We start from the raw sequence: 19279 nt of genomic DNA on the forward strand, positions 1-19279 counted from the left end.
TTACATGTTGGAAATAAAGCTGCACAATACAATTTCCCCAAAACCCTACACTTCCGTGTGGAAACGTTCTCTCCATTGCCCCAGATCAGTGTATAAGAACTTAGGTTCCGAGAGGCTCTGGTTTCCCCCCGGACCTGATGGCTGACGCACAGAAAGTGAGATGAGTGAAATGTTTGCTGGTCTCGTGAAGTTGGAGTGCATATAGATTATGAAGCTGAGACAACGGGTACCACGCTGCTCGCTAAGATGGTAAATAAACGAATATTCCAACCAAATATACATGATATTGTGTGTGGGTGTCATTTCGCGCTGGCCGCGATAAAAAGTAACTTACCCCGAATGCTGAATGAGTGCTTGCAAAAGCTAACTGGTGTCTTGGCTACATGCGCATGCGTATGTGTGTGTGCGTTTGTTAGCGCATGAAAGAGAGTGTCTGAGTGTCGAACGGTATCTGTGAGTGTAGGCGAATACATGTATGAGATGTAGTGGCGCTATGTGAAAAATGTAATTACCACTGCTCGCCATTTTTCACATTTCCTCCCCCTTCGGTTGGCTCGCCACCAGGGTGGCGAGACAGGAAGTCCGCTACAGGGTTCTGTGACCCTGCCCTGTATTTCACTGTGAACCTGTAGGGCTGCAAAGAGAGAAACCAACGTGTAATTCTAGCATTAGAGTCTTTCATTCGCCCCAACCATTGCAATGCTCTGTGGTCAGTCTCTAATAAAAAGTCTCTGCCCAACAGGTAATACTTGAATGTCTCTAGCGCCCACTTCACAGCAAGACACTCAAGCTCCACCACCGAGTACCTTGTTTCTCGGGGGAAAAGCTTTCGGCTAATATATGCCACCGGTTTCTGCTGCTCCGCCTCTCCCTGAAGTAGGACTGCCCCCAGCCCCACCCCAGAGGCATCTGTCTGTACAGTAAATGTCTGTGCGAAATCTGGGCTCTGTAACACAGGTTCACAAAGCAGAGCCCCCTTCAGGTCCTGGAAGGCATGCTCCTGCACCTCCCCCCACTCCACCTTCACCTTGGTTGACCCCGACTTGCGAGTCAGATCTGTAAGGGTTGCAGCACGGGTGGCGAAGTTCGGAATGAACCTCCGATACCACCCGGCAAGGCCCAGGAAAGAGCGGACGTCCTTCTTAGTACGGGGTCACGGACAGTCCCGGACCACCTCGACCTTGTCCTTCTGGGGCTTGATCACCCCCTTGCCAATGATGTGCCCTAGGTAACGAACCTCCTGTTGGGCCAGGGAACACTTCTTTGGCTGAATGGTCAAGCCAGCCTCGCTGATGCGCCGGACAAGGATGTGATTTTTCCGCAAATTCGCGGAATTCTGCTTTTTTCACCTCAAAATTTGAAAAAAAAATTTTTTTTCCGATTTTTCGCTCAAAAATCCGCATTCGTATCCTATTCGTTCTGACTTTCAGTAATTCCGTCATTGAGATGAAACGAGGTACGTGATTGGCCCATCGCTCTGTAACAACCAATGAACGCGCTTGTTAGATAGCTGTACGTAAGCTCTCCTCAAACAAAGAGTTGAAAGATGGCAGCCTCCGTGATCGAGCGTAAAAATGCAAATCGAGTTAAAGAAATCGACAGAATAGTGAAAAACAAGTTCCGCTGGGAATGGTTGGAGAAAGAGGTTGCTACAGGCGTTGGACATAATACTGTGAGACATTTGTTCAGATCGGGGTGGATTGTCTCTCGCTCAGGGGGAGAGAGAGATGGCATGCTTGCTGGAGGCCCCTCTACGCATCAGCGTGTTATCTGTGAGTGTGTGGCGTTTGGTCACGAACAAACTCAGCTTTTTATGTGTGCGTTTTGTCCGACGTGGCAGAGCCAAGTGTGTTTGACAGGACATGGTTGTCTGGGTCGAGCTAGTGGGCTTTGCATGTGTGTGTTTAGGGAGGCGAGAGGTTGGCTGACGGTCACCCGGAATGAGTTCACATACCGGCGCGCTGGGCGGAGAGGAGAGGAAAGGAAAGAGAGGAGGAGATGCCGTTCGTCATTTAGTCCGTGGAAATATTTCCACTTTGGGTGTAAAATGACTGGAACATTTGCTCAGGGAACAGACCCGACACCAGAGTTAGCTCCTGAGTTAGCACGGCTTGCTAGTAGCAGTGAAGTTCTGTTACTTTACACTCAGGCTTGTTGCTACTTAGCCATGTAGCTAGCAAGAGCTTTAATGCACCGCTTAAACACAAGTTTGTCAAGGGCATTTATTTATAATTTAATCCTATTTTGGAGCATGTATAGCTTCTTCTGGCTACATAGGAAGTCAAAATATGTGTTGCAGCTGCCTGCTCTGGCTAACAGGCCAAGTGAAAGTGAGCGCTGCGCAGCTGGAAACGCCCCCTGTCCTGTTGCTCCACCGCGCTGATGAAGAGGAAATCTGTTGCGCTGAAGACCAAACCGCTCCATAAGGCATATAGAGTGCACTAGAGAGACTACAGGGGCTCGCTGTGTGTGCGGTGTAGGGCACTTGTATAGGAAGGAGGAAGTGATTTGGGATTGAGCCTTCAGTGTGTGTATATGGAGGCTACTATATAAAGTTAGTTTCGTTTTAGAGAAGTGTCAACATCATCTTTACCAGTGTTATCAGCCAGGTTGTTAAATTTATTTATTTATTTATTTATTTATTATTTTTTAAATTATTTTTTTAAAAAGTATGATAATTATGAATGAATGAAATGAACTTAATTAAATTTACAACCAGTGTAGATACATTACATTATTTACACATTACCGTGATATCTAAGGCATAATTAACAAAATTTACAGCAATAAAAAAAAAAAAATTAAGGGTGGCACGATGGTGTAGCAGTCAGCACTGTTGCCTCAGAGCAAGAAGGTCCGGGTTCGAGCCCCGTGGCCGGCGAGGGCCTTTCTGTATGGAGTTTGCATGTTCTCCCCGTGTCTGCGTGGGTTTCCTCCGGGTGCTCCGGTTTCCCCCACAGTCCAAAGACATGCAGGTTAGGTTAACTGGTGACTCTAAATTGACCGTAGGTGTGAATGTGAGTGTGAATGGTTGTCTGTGTCTATGTGTCAGCCCTGTGATGACCTGGCGACTTGTCTGGACAGTTCTACCTTGCATTTCAAAATTTGACTACTTTGGTTCATTGACTACTTTGTCCCCCCACCAGGGCGCTGCCCTGGACCAGCTGGGGGCCTGTGGCCCCCAGACCCCCGGCTAAAATTTTCAGATAATTTCACCACCCCCAAATCACATCCCTGGCCGGAACACCTCAGCCAGATGTTGGAGGTGCTACCCCCAGGTGGCGCTCCAAACCACCACATCATCAAGATAAGCTGCGGCGAAGCCCCCCGTGTCCTCCAGGACACGGTCCATGAGTCTTTGGAAGGTCGCCGGTGCCCCCTGCAAGCCAAAGGGCATGGTGGTGAACTGGTACAGGCCTTGAGGGGTACGGAAGGCAGTGTACTGTTTTGCCCCCTCAGCCAGCGGGACCTGCCAATACCCCCTGCAGAGGTCAAGGATCGTGATGTAAGACGCCCTCCCAAGCCCCTCGATCAAGTCGTCCAGCCTGGGCATTGGGTAGGCGTCGAATGTAGACTGAGAGTTCAACTGTCTAAAATCGATGCAAAAGCGGATGCTGCCGTCCTTCTTTGGGACCAGCACCACCGGACTGCTCCAGCTGCTGCTGGAACGCTCAGTAACCCCCAGCTGCTTCATTATATCCAGCTCCTCCTGCAGAGCGGGAAGCAACCGCTCTGGGATGCGGTACATCCTTTGCCGCACTGGTTTTGAGTCCTTCAATTGGAGGTCATGCTCCACCAACAAAGTGCGCCCAGGCTGCTCAGAGAACAAGCCCGGAGGGATGATGGCCTGCAACTCCTGTGCTTGCCGAGCTGTCAGGTGGGAGACATCCGGTTCAGTTGGTACGACTGCTGCAGGGAAGAACTGCTCCTGCGGTTCCACATCACCCTCCACGTCCTGCACCAGGAGCTGCTGGCTGAACGGCGTCTCCCGTACATGCCACTCCTTAAGCAGGTTGATGTGGAAGGCTTGCTTTGTCTTTCATCGACCTGGCATCCCCACCTCGTAAGTCACCGACCCCAGCTGACGCACCACAGTGTAGGGACCTTGCCAGCGGGCCAGCAACTTCTTCTCTGTAGTTGGCAACAGCAAGAGAACCTGCTGCCCAGGTGTGAAGCTCCTCTGCCTCGCCCTCTGATCGTACCACCGTGCCTGCGTCTGCTGGGCCTTAGTCATGTTCTCCTCCACCAAGCTGGCCATCTTCCCCATCTTCTCCTGTATCTTCAGGATGTAGGAAAGCACACTGTCTGGCTCCTGGGGCTTTGGTGTCACCCAGGCGTCACGGAGTAGATCCAATGGACCCCGGACCTGGCGCCCATACAGCAACTCAACTGGGGGGAAGCCTGTGGTACCTCCCTGTAGGCAAAAAGGAGGTACGGCAACCACTGGTCCCAATCTTTGCCGTTCTCTGCCACAAATTTCCTCAACATCGACTTGAGGGTTTGGTTATAACGTTCCACCAGCCCATCAGTCTGAGGGTGGTAGGGAGTAGTCCGAATCCCCTTAATCCCCAGCAAACTATACACTTGTCTAAGTGTTCTGGATAGAAATGCAGTGCCCTGGTCTGTTAGAATTTCATGTGGTATGCCTACCCGTGATATTAGTTGTAACAATGCTCTTGCAACTGACCCTGCAGTTATCTTTCGAAGGGGGAATGCTTCCGGGTAACATGTGGCATAATCGCACATAACTAAAATGAACCTGTGCCCTGACCTAGTTCTCTCCAAGGGTCCCACAATGTCCATCCCTATCCTCTGAAATGGAATACCCATTATGGGGAGTGGTTGCAGAGGGAAGGGTCTAGCCTTGTGTTTGCTAGTACGTTGACAGGTAGAACATGTGCGACAGTATTTTTGAACATCTGTGTAGAGCCCTGGCCAGTGAAAGCATTGTGTAATTCTTTCTAGGGTCTTAACAGTACCCAAATGCCCCACCCAGGGTATATCATGTCCCAAACTGAGCACTCTCTCAAACATTTTGGCACAACCACCTGCTCTACACTGCCGTCTTCAGGTTGGTGGTACAGTAGGCCATCTGTCACAAAGTAATATTCACCAGTTAGCTCCTTAACCACACCAGTCTCAACACCATCAATCTCTGTCACTTTAGCAAATGCATCCTTCAACGAGTCATCATTTTTCTGCAGGTCACTCAGATTATGAGGAGGCTTCCACACATCCTTTTCATCAACAGGTTTTGGCAACTGGCTGACAACCTTATCTGCTGTGCCCTGCAGCTTAGCATGTCTGCGCTGTCTACGTGTCTTAGGCATTCTAGTAGCAACAGGGGGGTCAATGTCACACTGGTTATAGGGTATCATCTCACAAATAGCTTTCTTTGCCTCTTCCTCAGCAGACTGCTTAGCCCTGGCCCTGATAACCACCATGCTCACAGGCTCTGCTGACCGCACCAGCTCAGGCAAAATAAGGACATCCTGACCCAACACTACAGGATACCATAAACCTTGTACAATGCCTGCCCTCAGCAAAAAGGCTTGCCCCTGAACCTCAAGACAAATGTCTGCCACTGGATACACATGCTCGTCTCCATTCACACAACACACCCTAAGCTGTTCTGTCCTCAATTCCTCTGACTTATCGATCAGGTGTGGTTTGACTAGAGTGTGTGTGCTGCCAGTGTCTAGTAAAGCAAATGTTGGCTTGTCATTTACAATCACAGTGATAGACTGCACTCTGGATACCGTGTCATCAACTTCGCTGTCAGGTCTAGGGACATTAAAAAAACTGGACCCCTGAGCTTTCTTGCCCGGACAGTCTCTGGCAATGTGACCCGGTTTGTTACAGTGATGGCATGTGAAGGGTGGCCGATGTGTGGTAGCTGTGGGTGCTGAGTATCTAGGCGGTGGAGCGTAGGGGCGTATAGGAGGCCTAGACGATGGGGTGTAAGGGGAAGTGTAGGTGTGGTGCAGTGGCCTGACCTGACCTAACCCCCTAGGACCAACTCCCACACCAGGAACCCCAGACTTACCACCTCCGGCTGGTCGGTTATAGTTCTGGCTGCGGAACACCTTCGGACCCGGTTGAGCTGCCAGGAACGCCTCCATGAGTTCAGCTGCCTGCTGGCCTGTAGCTGGGTTGTGTTCCTTAACCCAGACCCGGATTTCAGGAGCTAGGGTGCGCAGGTACTGCTCAAGCACAAGGATTTCTCCAACCTCCTCCACAGTCTTGCCTGCTGGTCTCACCCACTTCTTATATAGGTCCATCAGGCGGTTGTACAGTTCCCGGGGGGTCTCCTCTGCTTGCACATCTGGATCACGAAAACGCTGCCGGTATGTCTCACCATTAATTTCGTACTTCGAGAGGATTGCTGCCTTCACTTGATCATAATCCATGGCCTCGTTCATGTCCATTGTGACGTATGCCGCTCGGGCCCGACCCGTCAGATATGGCACCAGGTAGATGGCCCAGTCTGCCCTAGGCCACCTGTAGGCCAAGGCAAGTCTTTCAAATGTTGTGAGATATTGTTCAATATCATCTCCCTCTTCCAGCTTCGGCACTGCCGCCCTTGTCCAAGCAACTGGAGTCAGTGTGGCTGGCCCTATTGGAGGTGACGCTGCTTGCTGTGCTGGAGGCTGCCTCGGCGCTGCTGGCACTGATGCTGGTGCTGCTGGATTGTGTTGAGGTCTTAGCTGTAATGGAGCCCTGGTGCCGTCGTCATCTAGCTGCTGATGCCGCTCCTCTGCTGCCTTTCATCGCTCTCTCTCCAGCTCGCCGTGCACAGTGTTGAGCTGGGTCTGGACGCTGTGCCATCTCATGCCCTGCTTGTGCGCCTCGCGTTGCTGGTCCAGGATGGACTTCTGTAGCAGACTGTACAGCGAGCTCATATCCAGTGTCTGTGGAACACCATCTCCTCCGCCAATGGCTCCTTCTGTCCCCTCACCAGCATCATGCTTCTCCTCCTCGGCTGTCACCTCCTCCAGGGTATCTCGGGGTAGACGCCGATACGCCATGCCTCGTCTAGGCTGAACCCGTCTGCCTATGGTCTTCTTCAGGGTCTTCCGAGGCGCCACTGTCACCACTTCTCGACACCACTTGTGAGACAGGGGCTTCTCCACCCCCCCCAACTCATGTCAGGACTGGCCCTCACCAATAACAAAATGAAGAAAGACGAAACTAGGCAACTAAAAATATATAGTGAATACGGGTGCAGATTTATTTACAATGCAGAAGTGAGTATTCAACATAGGAAACCAAAAACTAAATAAACGCAAAACAAAACCGGCCTCAATCAGGCAAATAAAATCACAAACTACATCACAATATTTTCTAAATACACACTTCTTAGCACTTACTTATCGCAACACCGCCTCACAGCAAGTTTGTGCTCACCTACCCCTCTCTTCCCAAAATGAAAAAGACCAGCCCTTTTTAAAGGGTTCCCAGACTCCACATCACTGCTGATTGGTCCTGTAATCAACCAATAGGAAAAATTATGTTACAAAAAATATTAAAACACACATTTAAAGTCCAATACAAAATACCACCATACTCTCCAACCCACATTAAAAATAAAAGAAATGACACAGAACACTTTGACAGACTTACATGTTGGAAATAAAGCTGCACAATACAATTTCCCCAAAACCCTACACTTCCATGTGGAAACGTTCTCTCCACTGTCCCAGATCAGTGTATAAGAACTTAGGTTCCGAGAGGCTCTGGTTTCCCCCCGGACCTGATGGCTGACGCACAGAAAGTGAGATGAGTGAAATGTTTGCTGGTCGCGTGAAGTTGGAGTGCATATAGATTATGGAGCTGAGACAACGGGTACCACGCTGCTCGCTAAGATGGTAAATAAACGAATATTCCAACCAAATATACATGATATTGTGTGTGGGTGTCATTTCGCGCTGGCCGCGATAAAAAGTAACTTGCCCCGAATGCTGAATGAGTGCTTGCAAAAGCTAACCGGTGTCTTGGCTACATGCGCATGCGTATGTGTGTGTGTGTTTGTTAGCGCATGAAAGAGAGTGTCTGAGTGTCGAGCGGTATCTGTGAGTGTAGGCGAATACATGTATGAGATGTAGTGGCGCTCTGTGAAAAATGTAATTACCACCGCTCGCCATTTTTCACAGAGCAGAAGATGAACTGATCATCAAAAGGCATAAAGGTAAAGATGACACATTTCTTTTCAGCGTTTTCTGCAAGATTTGTGTATTATTTTTGTTTTGTACAATTGGAGAGTGAAAAAAGAAAGGGAACACCATGCGAAAGTTTGGGCACCCCAATACATTTGAGTTCTCAGGTAACTTTTACCAAGGTTCCAGACCTTAATTAGCTTATTGAACTGTGGCTTGTTCAAATTCTTTGTTAGGAAAGGTCAGATGATGCAGATTTCAAAGTTGCATAAACACTCTGACTCCTCAAACTTGTCCCTAAAATCAACAGCCATGGGCTCCTCTAAGCAACTCCCTCGCATTCTAAATAATAAAATAATTGATGCTCACAAAGCAGGAGAAGGCTACAAGAACGTAGCAAAGTGTTTTCAGGTAGCTGTTTCCTCAGATTGTAATGTTATTAAGAAATGGCACTTAACAGAAACAGTGGCGATCAAGGTGAGGTCTGGAAAATTAAAACTTTCTTAAAGAACTGCTCGTTGGATTGCTAGAAAGGCAAATAAAAACCCCTGTTTGACTGGAAAAGACCTTCAGAAAGATTTAGCAGACCCTGGAGTGGTGGTGCACTGTTCTACTATGCAGCGACATCTGAACAAATATGACCTTCATGGGAGAGTCATCAGGAGAAAACCTTTCCTGTGTCCTAGCCACAAAATTCAGCGTCTGAAGTTTGCAAATGAACATTTAAATAAGCCTAATGCATTTTGGAAACAAGTCCTGTGGACTGATGAAATCAAAATCGAACTTTTTGGCCACAATGTGCAAAGGTATGTTTGGAGAAAAAAGGATGCCAAATTCCAGGAAAAGAACACCTCTCCAACTCTGAAGCATGGGTGTGGATCGATCATGCTTTGTGTTGCAGCCAGTGGCACAGGGCACATTTCATTGGTCGAGGGAAGCATGTATTCGAATAAATACCAGCAAATTCTGGAAGCAAACATCACACTATCTGTAAAAAAGTTGAAGTTAAAAAGAGGATGGGTCCTACAATAAGGCGATGATCCAAAACACACCTCAAAATCTACAATGGAATACCTCAAGAGGCACAAGCTGAAGGTTTTGCCATGGCCCTCACAGTCCCCTGACCTAAACATAATTGAAAATCTGTGGATAGATCTCAAAAGAGCAGTGTATGCAAGACAGCGCAAGAAACTTGTAGAACTGGAAGCCTTTTGCAAGGATGAATGTGTGAAAATCCCCCAGGTAAGAACTGAAAGAATATTAGCTGGCTACAAAAAGTGTTTACAAGCTGTGATACTTGCCAAAGGGGGTGTTACTAGGTACTAACCATGCAGGGTGCCCAAACTTTTTCTTCAGGCCCTTTTCCTTTTTTGTCATTTTGAAAATGTAAAAGAAGAAAATAAGAAAATGTTTTTGCTTAAAATATAAAGGGAATGAGTCATCTTTAACTTTATGCCTTTTGGAGATCATTTCATCTTCAACTTGCTTACTGTTCACAGTAACAGCAATTTTGACTGGGGTGCCCAAACGTTTGCATACCACTGTAATAGCCCCACCTTTAGATCAAAGGTGCTAGCAGCAGCTGTATAGTCAGTATGATCTAATTTCATATTGATTAGGTTACTGGAACAAACTCTCTGATTATTTCTACTTTTTTGTTGAGCTTGGGGAACAGACACAGTCTCGATGTAGTGGACCCTGAGTGGCGACTCTGTGCAGCTAGCAGACAGTTGGTTTAGCCTGTTCGTCTGCTCCCTGGCCTTGGCTCTGGATTGTCAGAAATTAACTAGGCCTGTTCTGAGACGATGACCTATGCTGCAGGAAATGAGAGCAGCACCTTCCCGAGTGGGATGGATACTGTCCCACCCTAACAGGCCAGCAGTGCCCTCAAAATTACCCCAATTATCTATAAACCCCACACTGTTTTCAGAGCACCACCTGGACAACCAGCAGTTCAGCGACCATAACCTGCTGTAAGCTACATCGCCATGCCGCATTGGGATGGGGCCAGAGCATACTACAGCATCAGACATCGCCTTAGCTAATTTAAACACATCTGCAAACTTGCTCTTAGTAACCTCAGACTGATGAAGGCGTACTGTACATCATTAGCTCCTGCATGAATAACTATCTTTGAGAACCTGTGCTTGCCTAGGACCCTAAGATTACCTGCTATGTCCGGCACCCTGGCTCCTGGAATACATGTGACTAAAGCTGCTGGTGCCGCTAAAGGCTGAGCTAATTTCACATGCCGTATGATAGAGTCCCCTATAACCAGAGCTCTTTCGGGTTTCTTTCATCACTAAGGAGAGCAAACCTGTTCGACACATGAAACGGAGAGGAGTGGTGCTCCTGTGGGCGAGCCTCAGCGGTAGCTTTGGCTCTACGCTTATGCCGCCGAGCCGTCACCCATTCGCCCCGCTGTAAGGGCTCTAATGCTGGAGTTGGGGGGTTACTAACTCCACCTAGGGCATCCAGACTTTCTCCTACAGAAACTTACACTGTTCTCATTCTCACTGGCCTTCTCTAAAGCCTGGATACGCGCTTCTAACACTGTAATCTTCTCCGTCGGAGAGCTAACTAATCTGCACTTATCACAAATAAAGCAATCGCTAGCAATAGAGGAAGAATGACTAAACATCCTGCACTCAGCACACTGAACAGGCTGAAGGTGTGCCATGATGAAAGGATTCACGTACTTTAATCGAATATCTGTTGATATTAAAGCAGATCCCATGTGGATGGCCTCCACTTGTGGTCTTTATGCAGGAGGAGAAAAAAGAAAGCTTCTGGTCTTGGCATTCTTCCGAAAAAAGGGAGAAAAAAATGGAAAAAGGAAAGCGAAAGTGGAAAGTACAAAAAGGAAAGCGAAAGTACAATAAAAAAATGAAGAGGATACTGGAAAATTGTTTGTAGAAAAAATAAAAAAAGATTAGTGTTTAACGCCAACACTCACAGACAAAAGACATCACAAACAACTCGGGAACTAGGAAGTGCGTAGCACAGAATGCGCATGCGCAACCCAATCATAGGTTAGTGACCTTAAGATTACTGTCTCTGCAAATTCCTCACACTACAGGATTATATTTGGGCAGATAATCGGTTCTGACCAGCCTCAAATCAGGAATGCCCCCGCAATTGGCCTGTTTATCCTCTGCTGTCGGGCCAGCCGCGATGTACCCTAGTGTCAATCATGGAGCTCACTCTCACTGATTATTTCACCCTAGACACTATCTTCTGCGCTACTGGCACTTCACCACTACAGCAACATGGCTCAGCTACAAATACAAACCCAGAGCTATCTGTATTCCAGTTGATTGTGTTGTTTTCCCATTGTATAACTCCACATGAAGAAGAAAGAGATTCTCTGGAGGTTAAAGGGTGTGAATTGGCATGAGTATTAAAATGCTGCTTAAAATTCAAATAAATAAGAGAGTCTTTTATTATCCCACAAGGGGAAATTTACATTGTTACAGCAGCAAAATATAGAAAAAGATAAGGCAGTGAAGGAGTAGTGCAAAAGTACTAAGTATATAAAAAAGGGTATATATAAAAAGAAATAAACTACAAATTTAAAGATAAAAATTAACAAATTTGCATAAATGAACAGGTTTGCAGATATACAGTTAACATAAGTATATTACACAGGTGGTATTGCATGTGTATTGCACAAGTAAGTAGATATATTGCACAAGAGCCATTTTGTCAGTGTGTAGCTAGCAGTTCACTGTAAAATACTGATGCTGATAGTCAGTGAACACAGTATACATTCAGAGGGGTTTCTATGGATGTAGAAGTGATCTGGACAGTATTGTTCATTATTGTGAGGAGTCACTGGTGCTGTGCTTGGTGAGGTGCCAGTTGTACAGTCTCACAGCAGTAGGGAGGAAGGAGCTGCTATATCTCTCCTTAACACACCGCAGATGGAGGAGCCGGTCACTGAAGGAGCTTCCCAGTGCTGCTACTGTCTCCTGCAGTGGATGGGAGGTGTTCGCCATTAAGAATGACAACTTGGCCAACATCCTCCTCTCTCCCACTAGGTCCACTGAGTCCAGTGCACAGCCCAGATTGGGTGTGGGAGCACTCCACACAGTGTTGTGGAGGCATGTCAGCCAAGACAGCCCAACAATATCCAAAGCCTTCAGGAACTCGGGACAAATCTCATTCACTCCTGGAGCCCTGCAACTGAGGAGTTTTTGGACTACCTCAATGACCTTGGCTCTAATTCTGGGCGAATCCTCCCCAAGTCCTCCAAATCTGCCTCCTCTATGGAAGGCACATCAGACAGGTTCAGGAGATCCTCAGAGTATTTCTTCCACTGCCAGACTGTATCCCCAGTTGAGGTCAACAGCACTCCATCCCTGCTGTAAACAGCATTGGCAAAGCACTGCTTTCCCCTCCTGAGTCACCTGACAGTTTGCCAGAATCTTTTCAAGGCCAACCAAAAGTCTTTTTCCATGGCCTCACCAAATTCCTCCCACACCCAAGTTTTTGCTTCCACAACTGCTGCAGCCATGCTCCACTTGGCCTGTAGATACCTGTACCTGTCAGCTGCTTCAGGAGTTTCATAAACTTGGAAGGCCTCCTTCTTCAGCTTGACGACTCTCTTAACTGCTGGTGTCCACGACTGGGTTCAGGGGTTGCCACCACCTTGCAACCACAGTGCCCCACAGCTGGTTCAGTATTGAAGGTCCATTTGGACTCAATGTCCCCAGCTTTTCTCGGAATGCAGGAGAAACTCTGGTGAAGGTGTGAGTTGAAGTTCTCTCTGACAGGGGGCTTTGCTCTATACATTTTGGGTTTGCCAGGTCTGTCCGGCATTTTCCCCTGCCATCTGATCCAACTCACTACCAGGTGGTGATCAGTTGATAGCTCAGCTTCTCTCTTCACCTGAGTGTCCAAGACATACAGCCACAGGTCTGATGATATGACTACCAAATCGATCATCAACCTACGACCTAGAGTGCTCTGCTACCGAGTGTACTTATGAACAACTCAAGCCCCTCCCACAGACCTGGCTCCAGACCTGAGCCCCCTGTTCCGGGCGAGCTATCAGTGTCCTTGTTTTTAATCTTTCCTTATGAGGGTCTTCTGAATTGCTTTTTTGTCTGGTACTTCACCTAGAACCAGTTTGCCTTGGGAGACCCTACCAGGGGTGATTACCCCCAGCAACTTAGCTTCTAGGATCACTGGAACACACAAAACCCTCCACCATGATAAGATGGATATTGAGGGAGGGGCATAAAAAGAACAGAAGAGCAAATTACTGACTATGATTTCCATCTCACTTTAATTAGATAGTATTTAACAGTGGTGAGGTATCAAATACATGCATATAGCCATGTATTCTAGTGTCACACTTATAAATAGGCTCTGGTGGTTGAAACAAGCTCACCTTTATATTTCATTTATTTATTAAAAATTCTTTCCTTCCAGACTGTGAGGTTTGCAAATCCTTTTTCTTCAACAAATGTGAGGTTCACGGTCCAGCACTCTTCATCCCTGATACGCCTGTTCCCATGGGAGTCCCTGACCGAGTCATACAAACACTTCCTCCTGGACTAGAGATTCAGAAGTCCAGTATTCCTGACGCAGGCCTGGGAGTGTTTAATAAGGGGGAGACTGTTCCAGTTGGTGCACACTTTGGACCCTACCAGGGAGAGCTGGTTGATGGAGAGAAAGCTATGAACAGTGGATACTCCTGGGTGGTGAGTTTTTATAAATTTGTGATAAATGGCACAAGTACAAGGTTAGTTCAAGGCTTGGGCAGTATCTCCTTTTTCATATCTTCATACCATCCTGACATTTCTCCAAGGTATCTCCTGGGTTTATGGTGATGTTTTGTATTTATTTATTTATTTATTTATTTATTTTTAAACATAACAGCTGAGCTGCTGGTGATAGACATCATTGTAGCATGTAGTATTTATGATCCATGGAATACTCTATAGGAAATAAGTGCTCTTCTTCCATAGATTCAGCACACCTTTCTGTAGGACCCAATGCCATGGCAGATACTGGACATCGCCACGGTGGATACCGAAACATCAGTGTGCTGAATGGAGATGATCTGTGCGGCAGATTGGCAGTTAAAAAAAAATTGGCTAATGAATTGCTTTTGTAGTTGGAAGAAGACATCTCAAGATAAAGTTATATGTGGCAATATTTTCATGATTCCAGATCTAGTTGTATTTAACTAATTGCCTATAGAGCAGCATCGGACTTGTCCAAGAGACAACAGAACACACAATGTGATCACTGCCTAAGTTGCATGGGAAATGTAGTTAACCAATCACCATCTTTCTCACCAGTAGATTGACTGGTGGTGCCTGCTGTGCACTATATCACCTCAATACAGCATCTCCATATGTTTGATAAAAAGATTATTTCTAAATACCTCAGTATAGCATAGTACCTTGCCTAATATATCGTTCAAGCTTAGTTAGTTCATTTCTGACTCTTAACCATATATGGATCCCTTTAAAAGTATTTGAATGACAAGGCCAATGCTTTTGTTTTTTTGTATAAACGTAAGACATTTGGATTTGAGATCAAAAGATAAATATGAGTTGACAGATTAAAGATTCGGCTGTATTTCCTGATATTTACATCTAGATGCGTTGAAGAGCTTAGAACATAACACTTTTGGTGTCGGATCACCCGATGTTTAGGTCAGTAAAATTATTGGAATAGATAGTCTTAAAAGTAAATAACACTTAATATTTGGTTGCATGTACCTTGCTTGTAATAACGGCATCCAGCTGGCTTTTTTCCAAGCTTCAGCTTCTTTCAGTTGTTGTTTGGTTTGGGGGGTTTCTCCCTTCAGTCTTCTCTTCTGGCCAGGCTAAAACCTTCCACTGTTTCTCCTGTTGAAGTCCTTTATTGTGATGGTAGTGCACTTTAGGACATTTTCTTGTAGCATGATGAAGTTCCTCTGAATTAGTTTAAATGCATTTCTCTGTAAATTGTCATGTCTATTTTATTTGTATAATGCTTTTAACAATAGGCATTGTTGCAAAGCAGCTTTACAAAAATATATACACTTTGGATATCAATTTTAAACATATGAATTTATAAACATATATTCCTAATGAGCAAGGCTGAGGTGATGCTGACAAGGAAAAGCTCCCTGAGGCGACATGAGGAACAAACCTTGAGAGGAAACAGACTCGAAAGGGAACCCATCCTCATCTGGGTGATAACAGATAGTGTGATTATGAATAACTTGCTTCAATAACTGTGTCCTATATGTTCAAAAAGTGCAATTGTGTAACCAGAAAATTTATTATAGTTTTTACTATCCTGTTATATACTATAGTTTTTGTAGTCTATTTTGTTGACGTTATCAAATGTTTCCTGAAGGAGACTTGAGTGCAAAAATGTTCATGACAACTGCAGACCAAAACTTATCATGGCAATTGTAGTCCTTAGCCATCGTACAAAATTGTTTGTATTAATTTTCCAAAGCCATTCTTTTAAGTCTATCTTCAGGCCCTTCTTCACAGGAGCAAAGTAATGAGAACTCCAGCCAGAAGTAGGGCATCGGGATGCATCAGGCAGGTCCAGAGAACAGGAATGGTCAGCATCACTGGTATCTTGGGAGTGGCATGTGTACTGTAGCTCGAGAGCAAGAGAGAGATTGTTAGGCATGCTCATTTTCATGTAATTGTTGAGAACAGTGTACATGGTTAACAAAAATCCATCACCATGGACTGAGAGGCTTCTGTTGAAGAAAGAAGCCCCTGCTCCAAAATTGATACCTTCAAGCTCAAATAAAGTTTGCATCTGACTACATGGGCAAAGAAAAAGTGTTTTGGAGGAAGGTTTTATGGTCAGATGAGATGAAGATTGAGTTGTTTGGCCACAATGAACAATACCAAGAGCACTGTGCAACTGTTATGCATAGTTAAAGGACAAGCCTGATTGCAAAAAAGTTGGGACAAAGTACAGATTGTAAATAAAAACGGAATGCAATAACGTGGAAGTTTCAAAATTCCATATTTTATTCAGAATAGAACATAGATGACATATCAAATGTTTAAACTGAGAAAATGTATCATTTAAAATATTTACATGCTGCCATTAAACACAGTCATGTTCACTGAGTTTAAAAGGAGATCATGGGCCATTCACTCGTGCTACAGAAATTTCCTGACAGATTCAAACACAAAATAAACTCCTGTGCACGCAGTTCCCAGGATTAAATGTATTTTCCACAGACCATTTATTTATTCACTTTACTCAAATACAAAGCAAAATAGCAGTAAATCTTCTTTCTTTTCTTGCGTTCAACTGACAAACTGAGGTTGCAGGTCATTATAACCTGTTGAATAACAGTCAGAGTGACAAAAATATAACCTAAAATGTACAAATAAAAATACTCTGAAATAAAAGTTAAATATCATTCAACAAAAGTCCAGAATGCTACCAGCACTTCAGAATACATTTAAATAGTTTTATCCCCATTTCCATCGCAATCATCTTCACTATCACTATCTTCCCATTCAGGATCAGAGTCCATGCCCAGCTCAAAAAGGGCCCTACTGAGATTCTCCCTGGTGCTTGCCACACCTTCTCCCTCAACCTGGACATTTTTGTCCAGGTTGAGGGAGAACATTTCTCAGCGAACACTCAGCGAACATTTCTCCATTTGTGTATGAAAATACACTCCAACGACTCAGTTTGGTTTCATTTACAACCAACGGTGTCTTTTGATGCCAGCACGTAATTGAACAAGAGAAGACTGGTTTACTGGAGACAAAATAAGCGTCATCTCTGCTACTGTTCCCTCCGATGTCGCCTCCGACGGCCCCGACACACTACTGCCTCCGCTGAGTGCGCGCGCGCACACACTGCATGTTGGGGCCACAGATGAGTTACTCTCCCTTGATCAACGAAGTCGGCGGGGGATTTGTGGTTATTATCGGTACAAACAGCGCGAATCACAACTTAAATGAGTACGATTCAGTTTGACATTATTGTCAGTCCGTTAGATAAACATTTAATTTTATTAAAATCAAAAATTAATATTTAGAGCCTGTGGGCTACAAAAATAATAGTCATTAAAGTAGCCGGCTGGACTTAATTGTGTAGTCGGCTGTATGGCCAGCAGCTGGCACTTATGGAAAGCCCTGTATATGGTAACATTTATGAAAGTTACAAGCCGATTCCAAAAAAGTTGGGACAAAGTACAAATTGTAAATAAAAACGGAATGCAATGATGTGGAAGTTTCAAAATTTCATATTTTATTCAGAATAGAACATAGATGACATATCAAATGTTTAAACTGAGAAAATGTATCATTTAAAGAGAAAAATTAGGTGATTTTAAATTTCATGACAACAACACATCTCAAAAAAGTTGGGACAAGGCCATGTTTACCACTGTGAGACATCCCCTTTTCTCTTTACAACAGTCTGTAAACGTCTGGGGACTGAGGAGACAAGTTGCTCAAGTTTAGGGATAGGAAAGTTAACCCATTCTTGTTTAATGTAGGATTCTAGTTGCTCAACTGTCTTAGGTCTTTTTTGTCGTATCTTCCGTTTTATGATGTGCCAAATGTTTTCTATGGGTGAAAGATCTGGACTGCAGGCTGGCCAGTTCAGTACCCGGACCCTTCTTCTATGCAGCCATGATGCTATAATTGATGCAGTATGTGGTTTGGCATTGTCATGTTGGAAAATGCAAGGTCTTCCCTGAAAGAGACGTCGTTTGGATGGGAGCATATGTTGCTCTAGAACCTGGATATACCTTTCAGCATTGATGGTGTCTTTCCAGATGTGTAAGCTGCCCATGCCACACGCACTAATGCAACCCCATACCATCAGAGATGCAGGCTTCTGAACTGAGCGCTGATAACAACTTGGGTGGTCCTTCTCTTTAGTCCGAATGACATGGCGTCCCTGATTTCCGTAAAGAACTTCAAATTTTGATTCGTCTGACCACAGAACAGTTTTCCACTTTGCCACAGTCCATTTTAAATGAGCCTTGGCCCAGAGAAAACGTCTGCGCTTCTGGATCATGTTTAGATACGGTTTCTTCTTTGAACTCTAGAGTTTTAGCTGGCAACGGCGGATGGCATGGTGAATTGTGTTCACAGATAATGTTCTCTGGAAATATTCCTGAGCCCATTTTGTGATTTCCAATACAGAAGCATGCCTGTATGTGAAGCAGTGCCGTCTAAGGGCCCAAAGATCACGGGCACCCAGTATGGTTTTCCGGCCTTGACCCTTACGCACAGAGATTCTTCCAGATTCTCTGATTCTTTTGATGATATTATGCACTGTAGATGATGATATGTTCAAACTGTTTGCAATTTTACACTGTCGAACTCCTTTATGATATTGCTCCACTATTTTTCGGGGCAGAATTAGGGGGATTGGTGATCCTCTTCCCATCTTTACTTCTGAGAGCCGCTGCCACTCCAAGATGCTCTTTTTATACCCAGTCATGTTAATGACCTATTGCCAATTGACCTAATGAGTTGCAGTTTGGTCCTCCAGCTGTTCCTTTTGTGTACCTTTAACTTTTCCAGCCTCTTATTGCCCCGTCCCAACTTTTTTGAGATGTGTTGCTGTCATGAAATTTCAAATGAGCCAATATTTGGCATGAAATTTCAAAATGTCTCACTTTCGACATTTGATATGTTGTCTATGTTCTATTGTGAATACAATATCAGTTTTTGAGATTTGTAAGTTATTGCATTCCGTTTTTATTTACAATTTGTACTTTGTCCCAACTTTTTTGGAATCGGGGTTGTAAATGGAATAATGAATAAAAAGGTCTACCTCAGCATTCTTCAGCATAAACTCAAACCATCAGCTTGATGGTTGAAAATATGTGGACTGTACTTAAAAGTATGATCTGTGCTAACAAATGTAATTGAACACAACCAATTCTGCCAAGCAGGGTGGTCAAATATCCAACCAGGATTTTGCCACGCACTTGTTTATGGCTACCAGAAGTGTCTGGAGAAGGTGAAACTTGCTAAGGGATATTTACCCAGAGATTAGGTGTGTAGTTGGTATGTTTTTAACCCTGCATGTGTAGTTTTGACCTTGTATTGATTTCAGAAAACCCAAAATAAATTAAAACTTTTACAATCATTCTGCCATGGAAAATG

At 45.0% G+C, this 19279-nt stretch overlaps 1 protein-coding gene across 6 annotated transcripts in view; it reads left to right on the forward strand.

The window, feature by feature from the left end:
* The window catches only part of LOC132891504 (histone-lysine N-methyltransferase PRDM7-like), a 94446-nt gene that overhangs the window by 18651 nt on the left and 56516 nt on the right, over positions 1 to 19279 (forward strand). For all 6 annotated transcript variants that reach the window (XM_060929150.1, XM_060929148.1, XM_060929149.1 and 3 more), the window contains one exon: positions 13593 to 13864. In XM_060929150.1, the coding sequence (XP_060785133.1) occupies positions 13593 to 13864 (272 nt within the window). The remainder of the gene's footprint in view (positions 1 to 13592; positions 13865 to 19279) is intronic.

The sequence above is a fragment of the Neoarius graeffei genome, chromosome 9 (genome assembly GCF_027579695.1).
Source record: "Neoarius graeffei isolate fNeoGra1 chromosome 9, fNeoGra1.pri, whole genome shotgun sequence".
NCBI classification, from domain to species: Eukaryota; Metazoa; Chordata; class Actinopteri; order Siluriformes; family Ariidae; genus Neoarius; species Neoarius graeffei.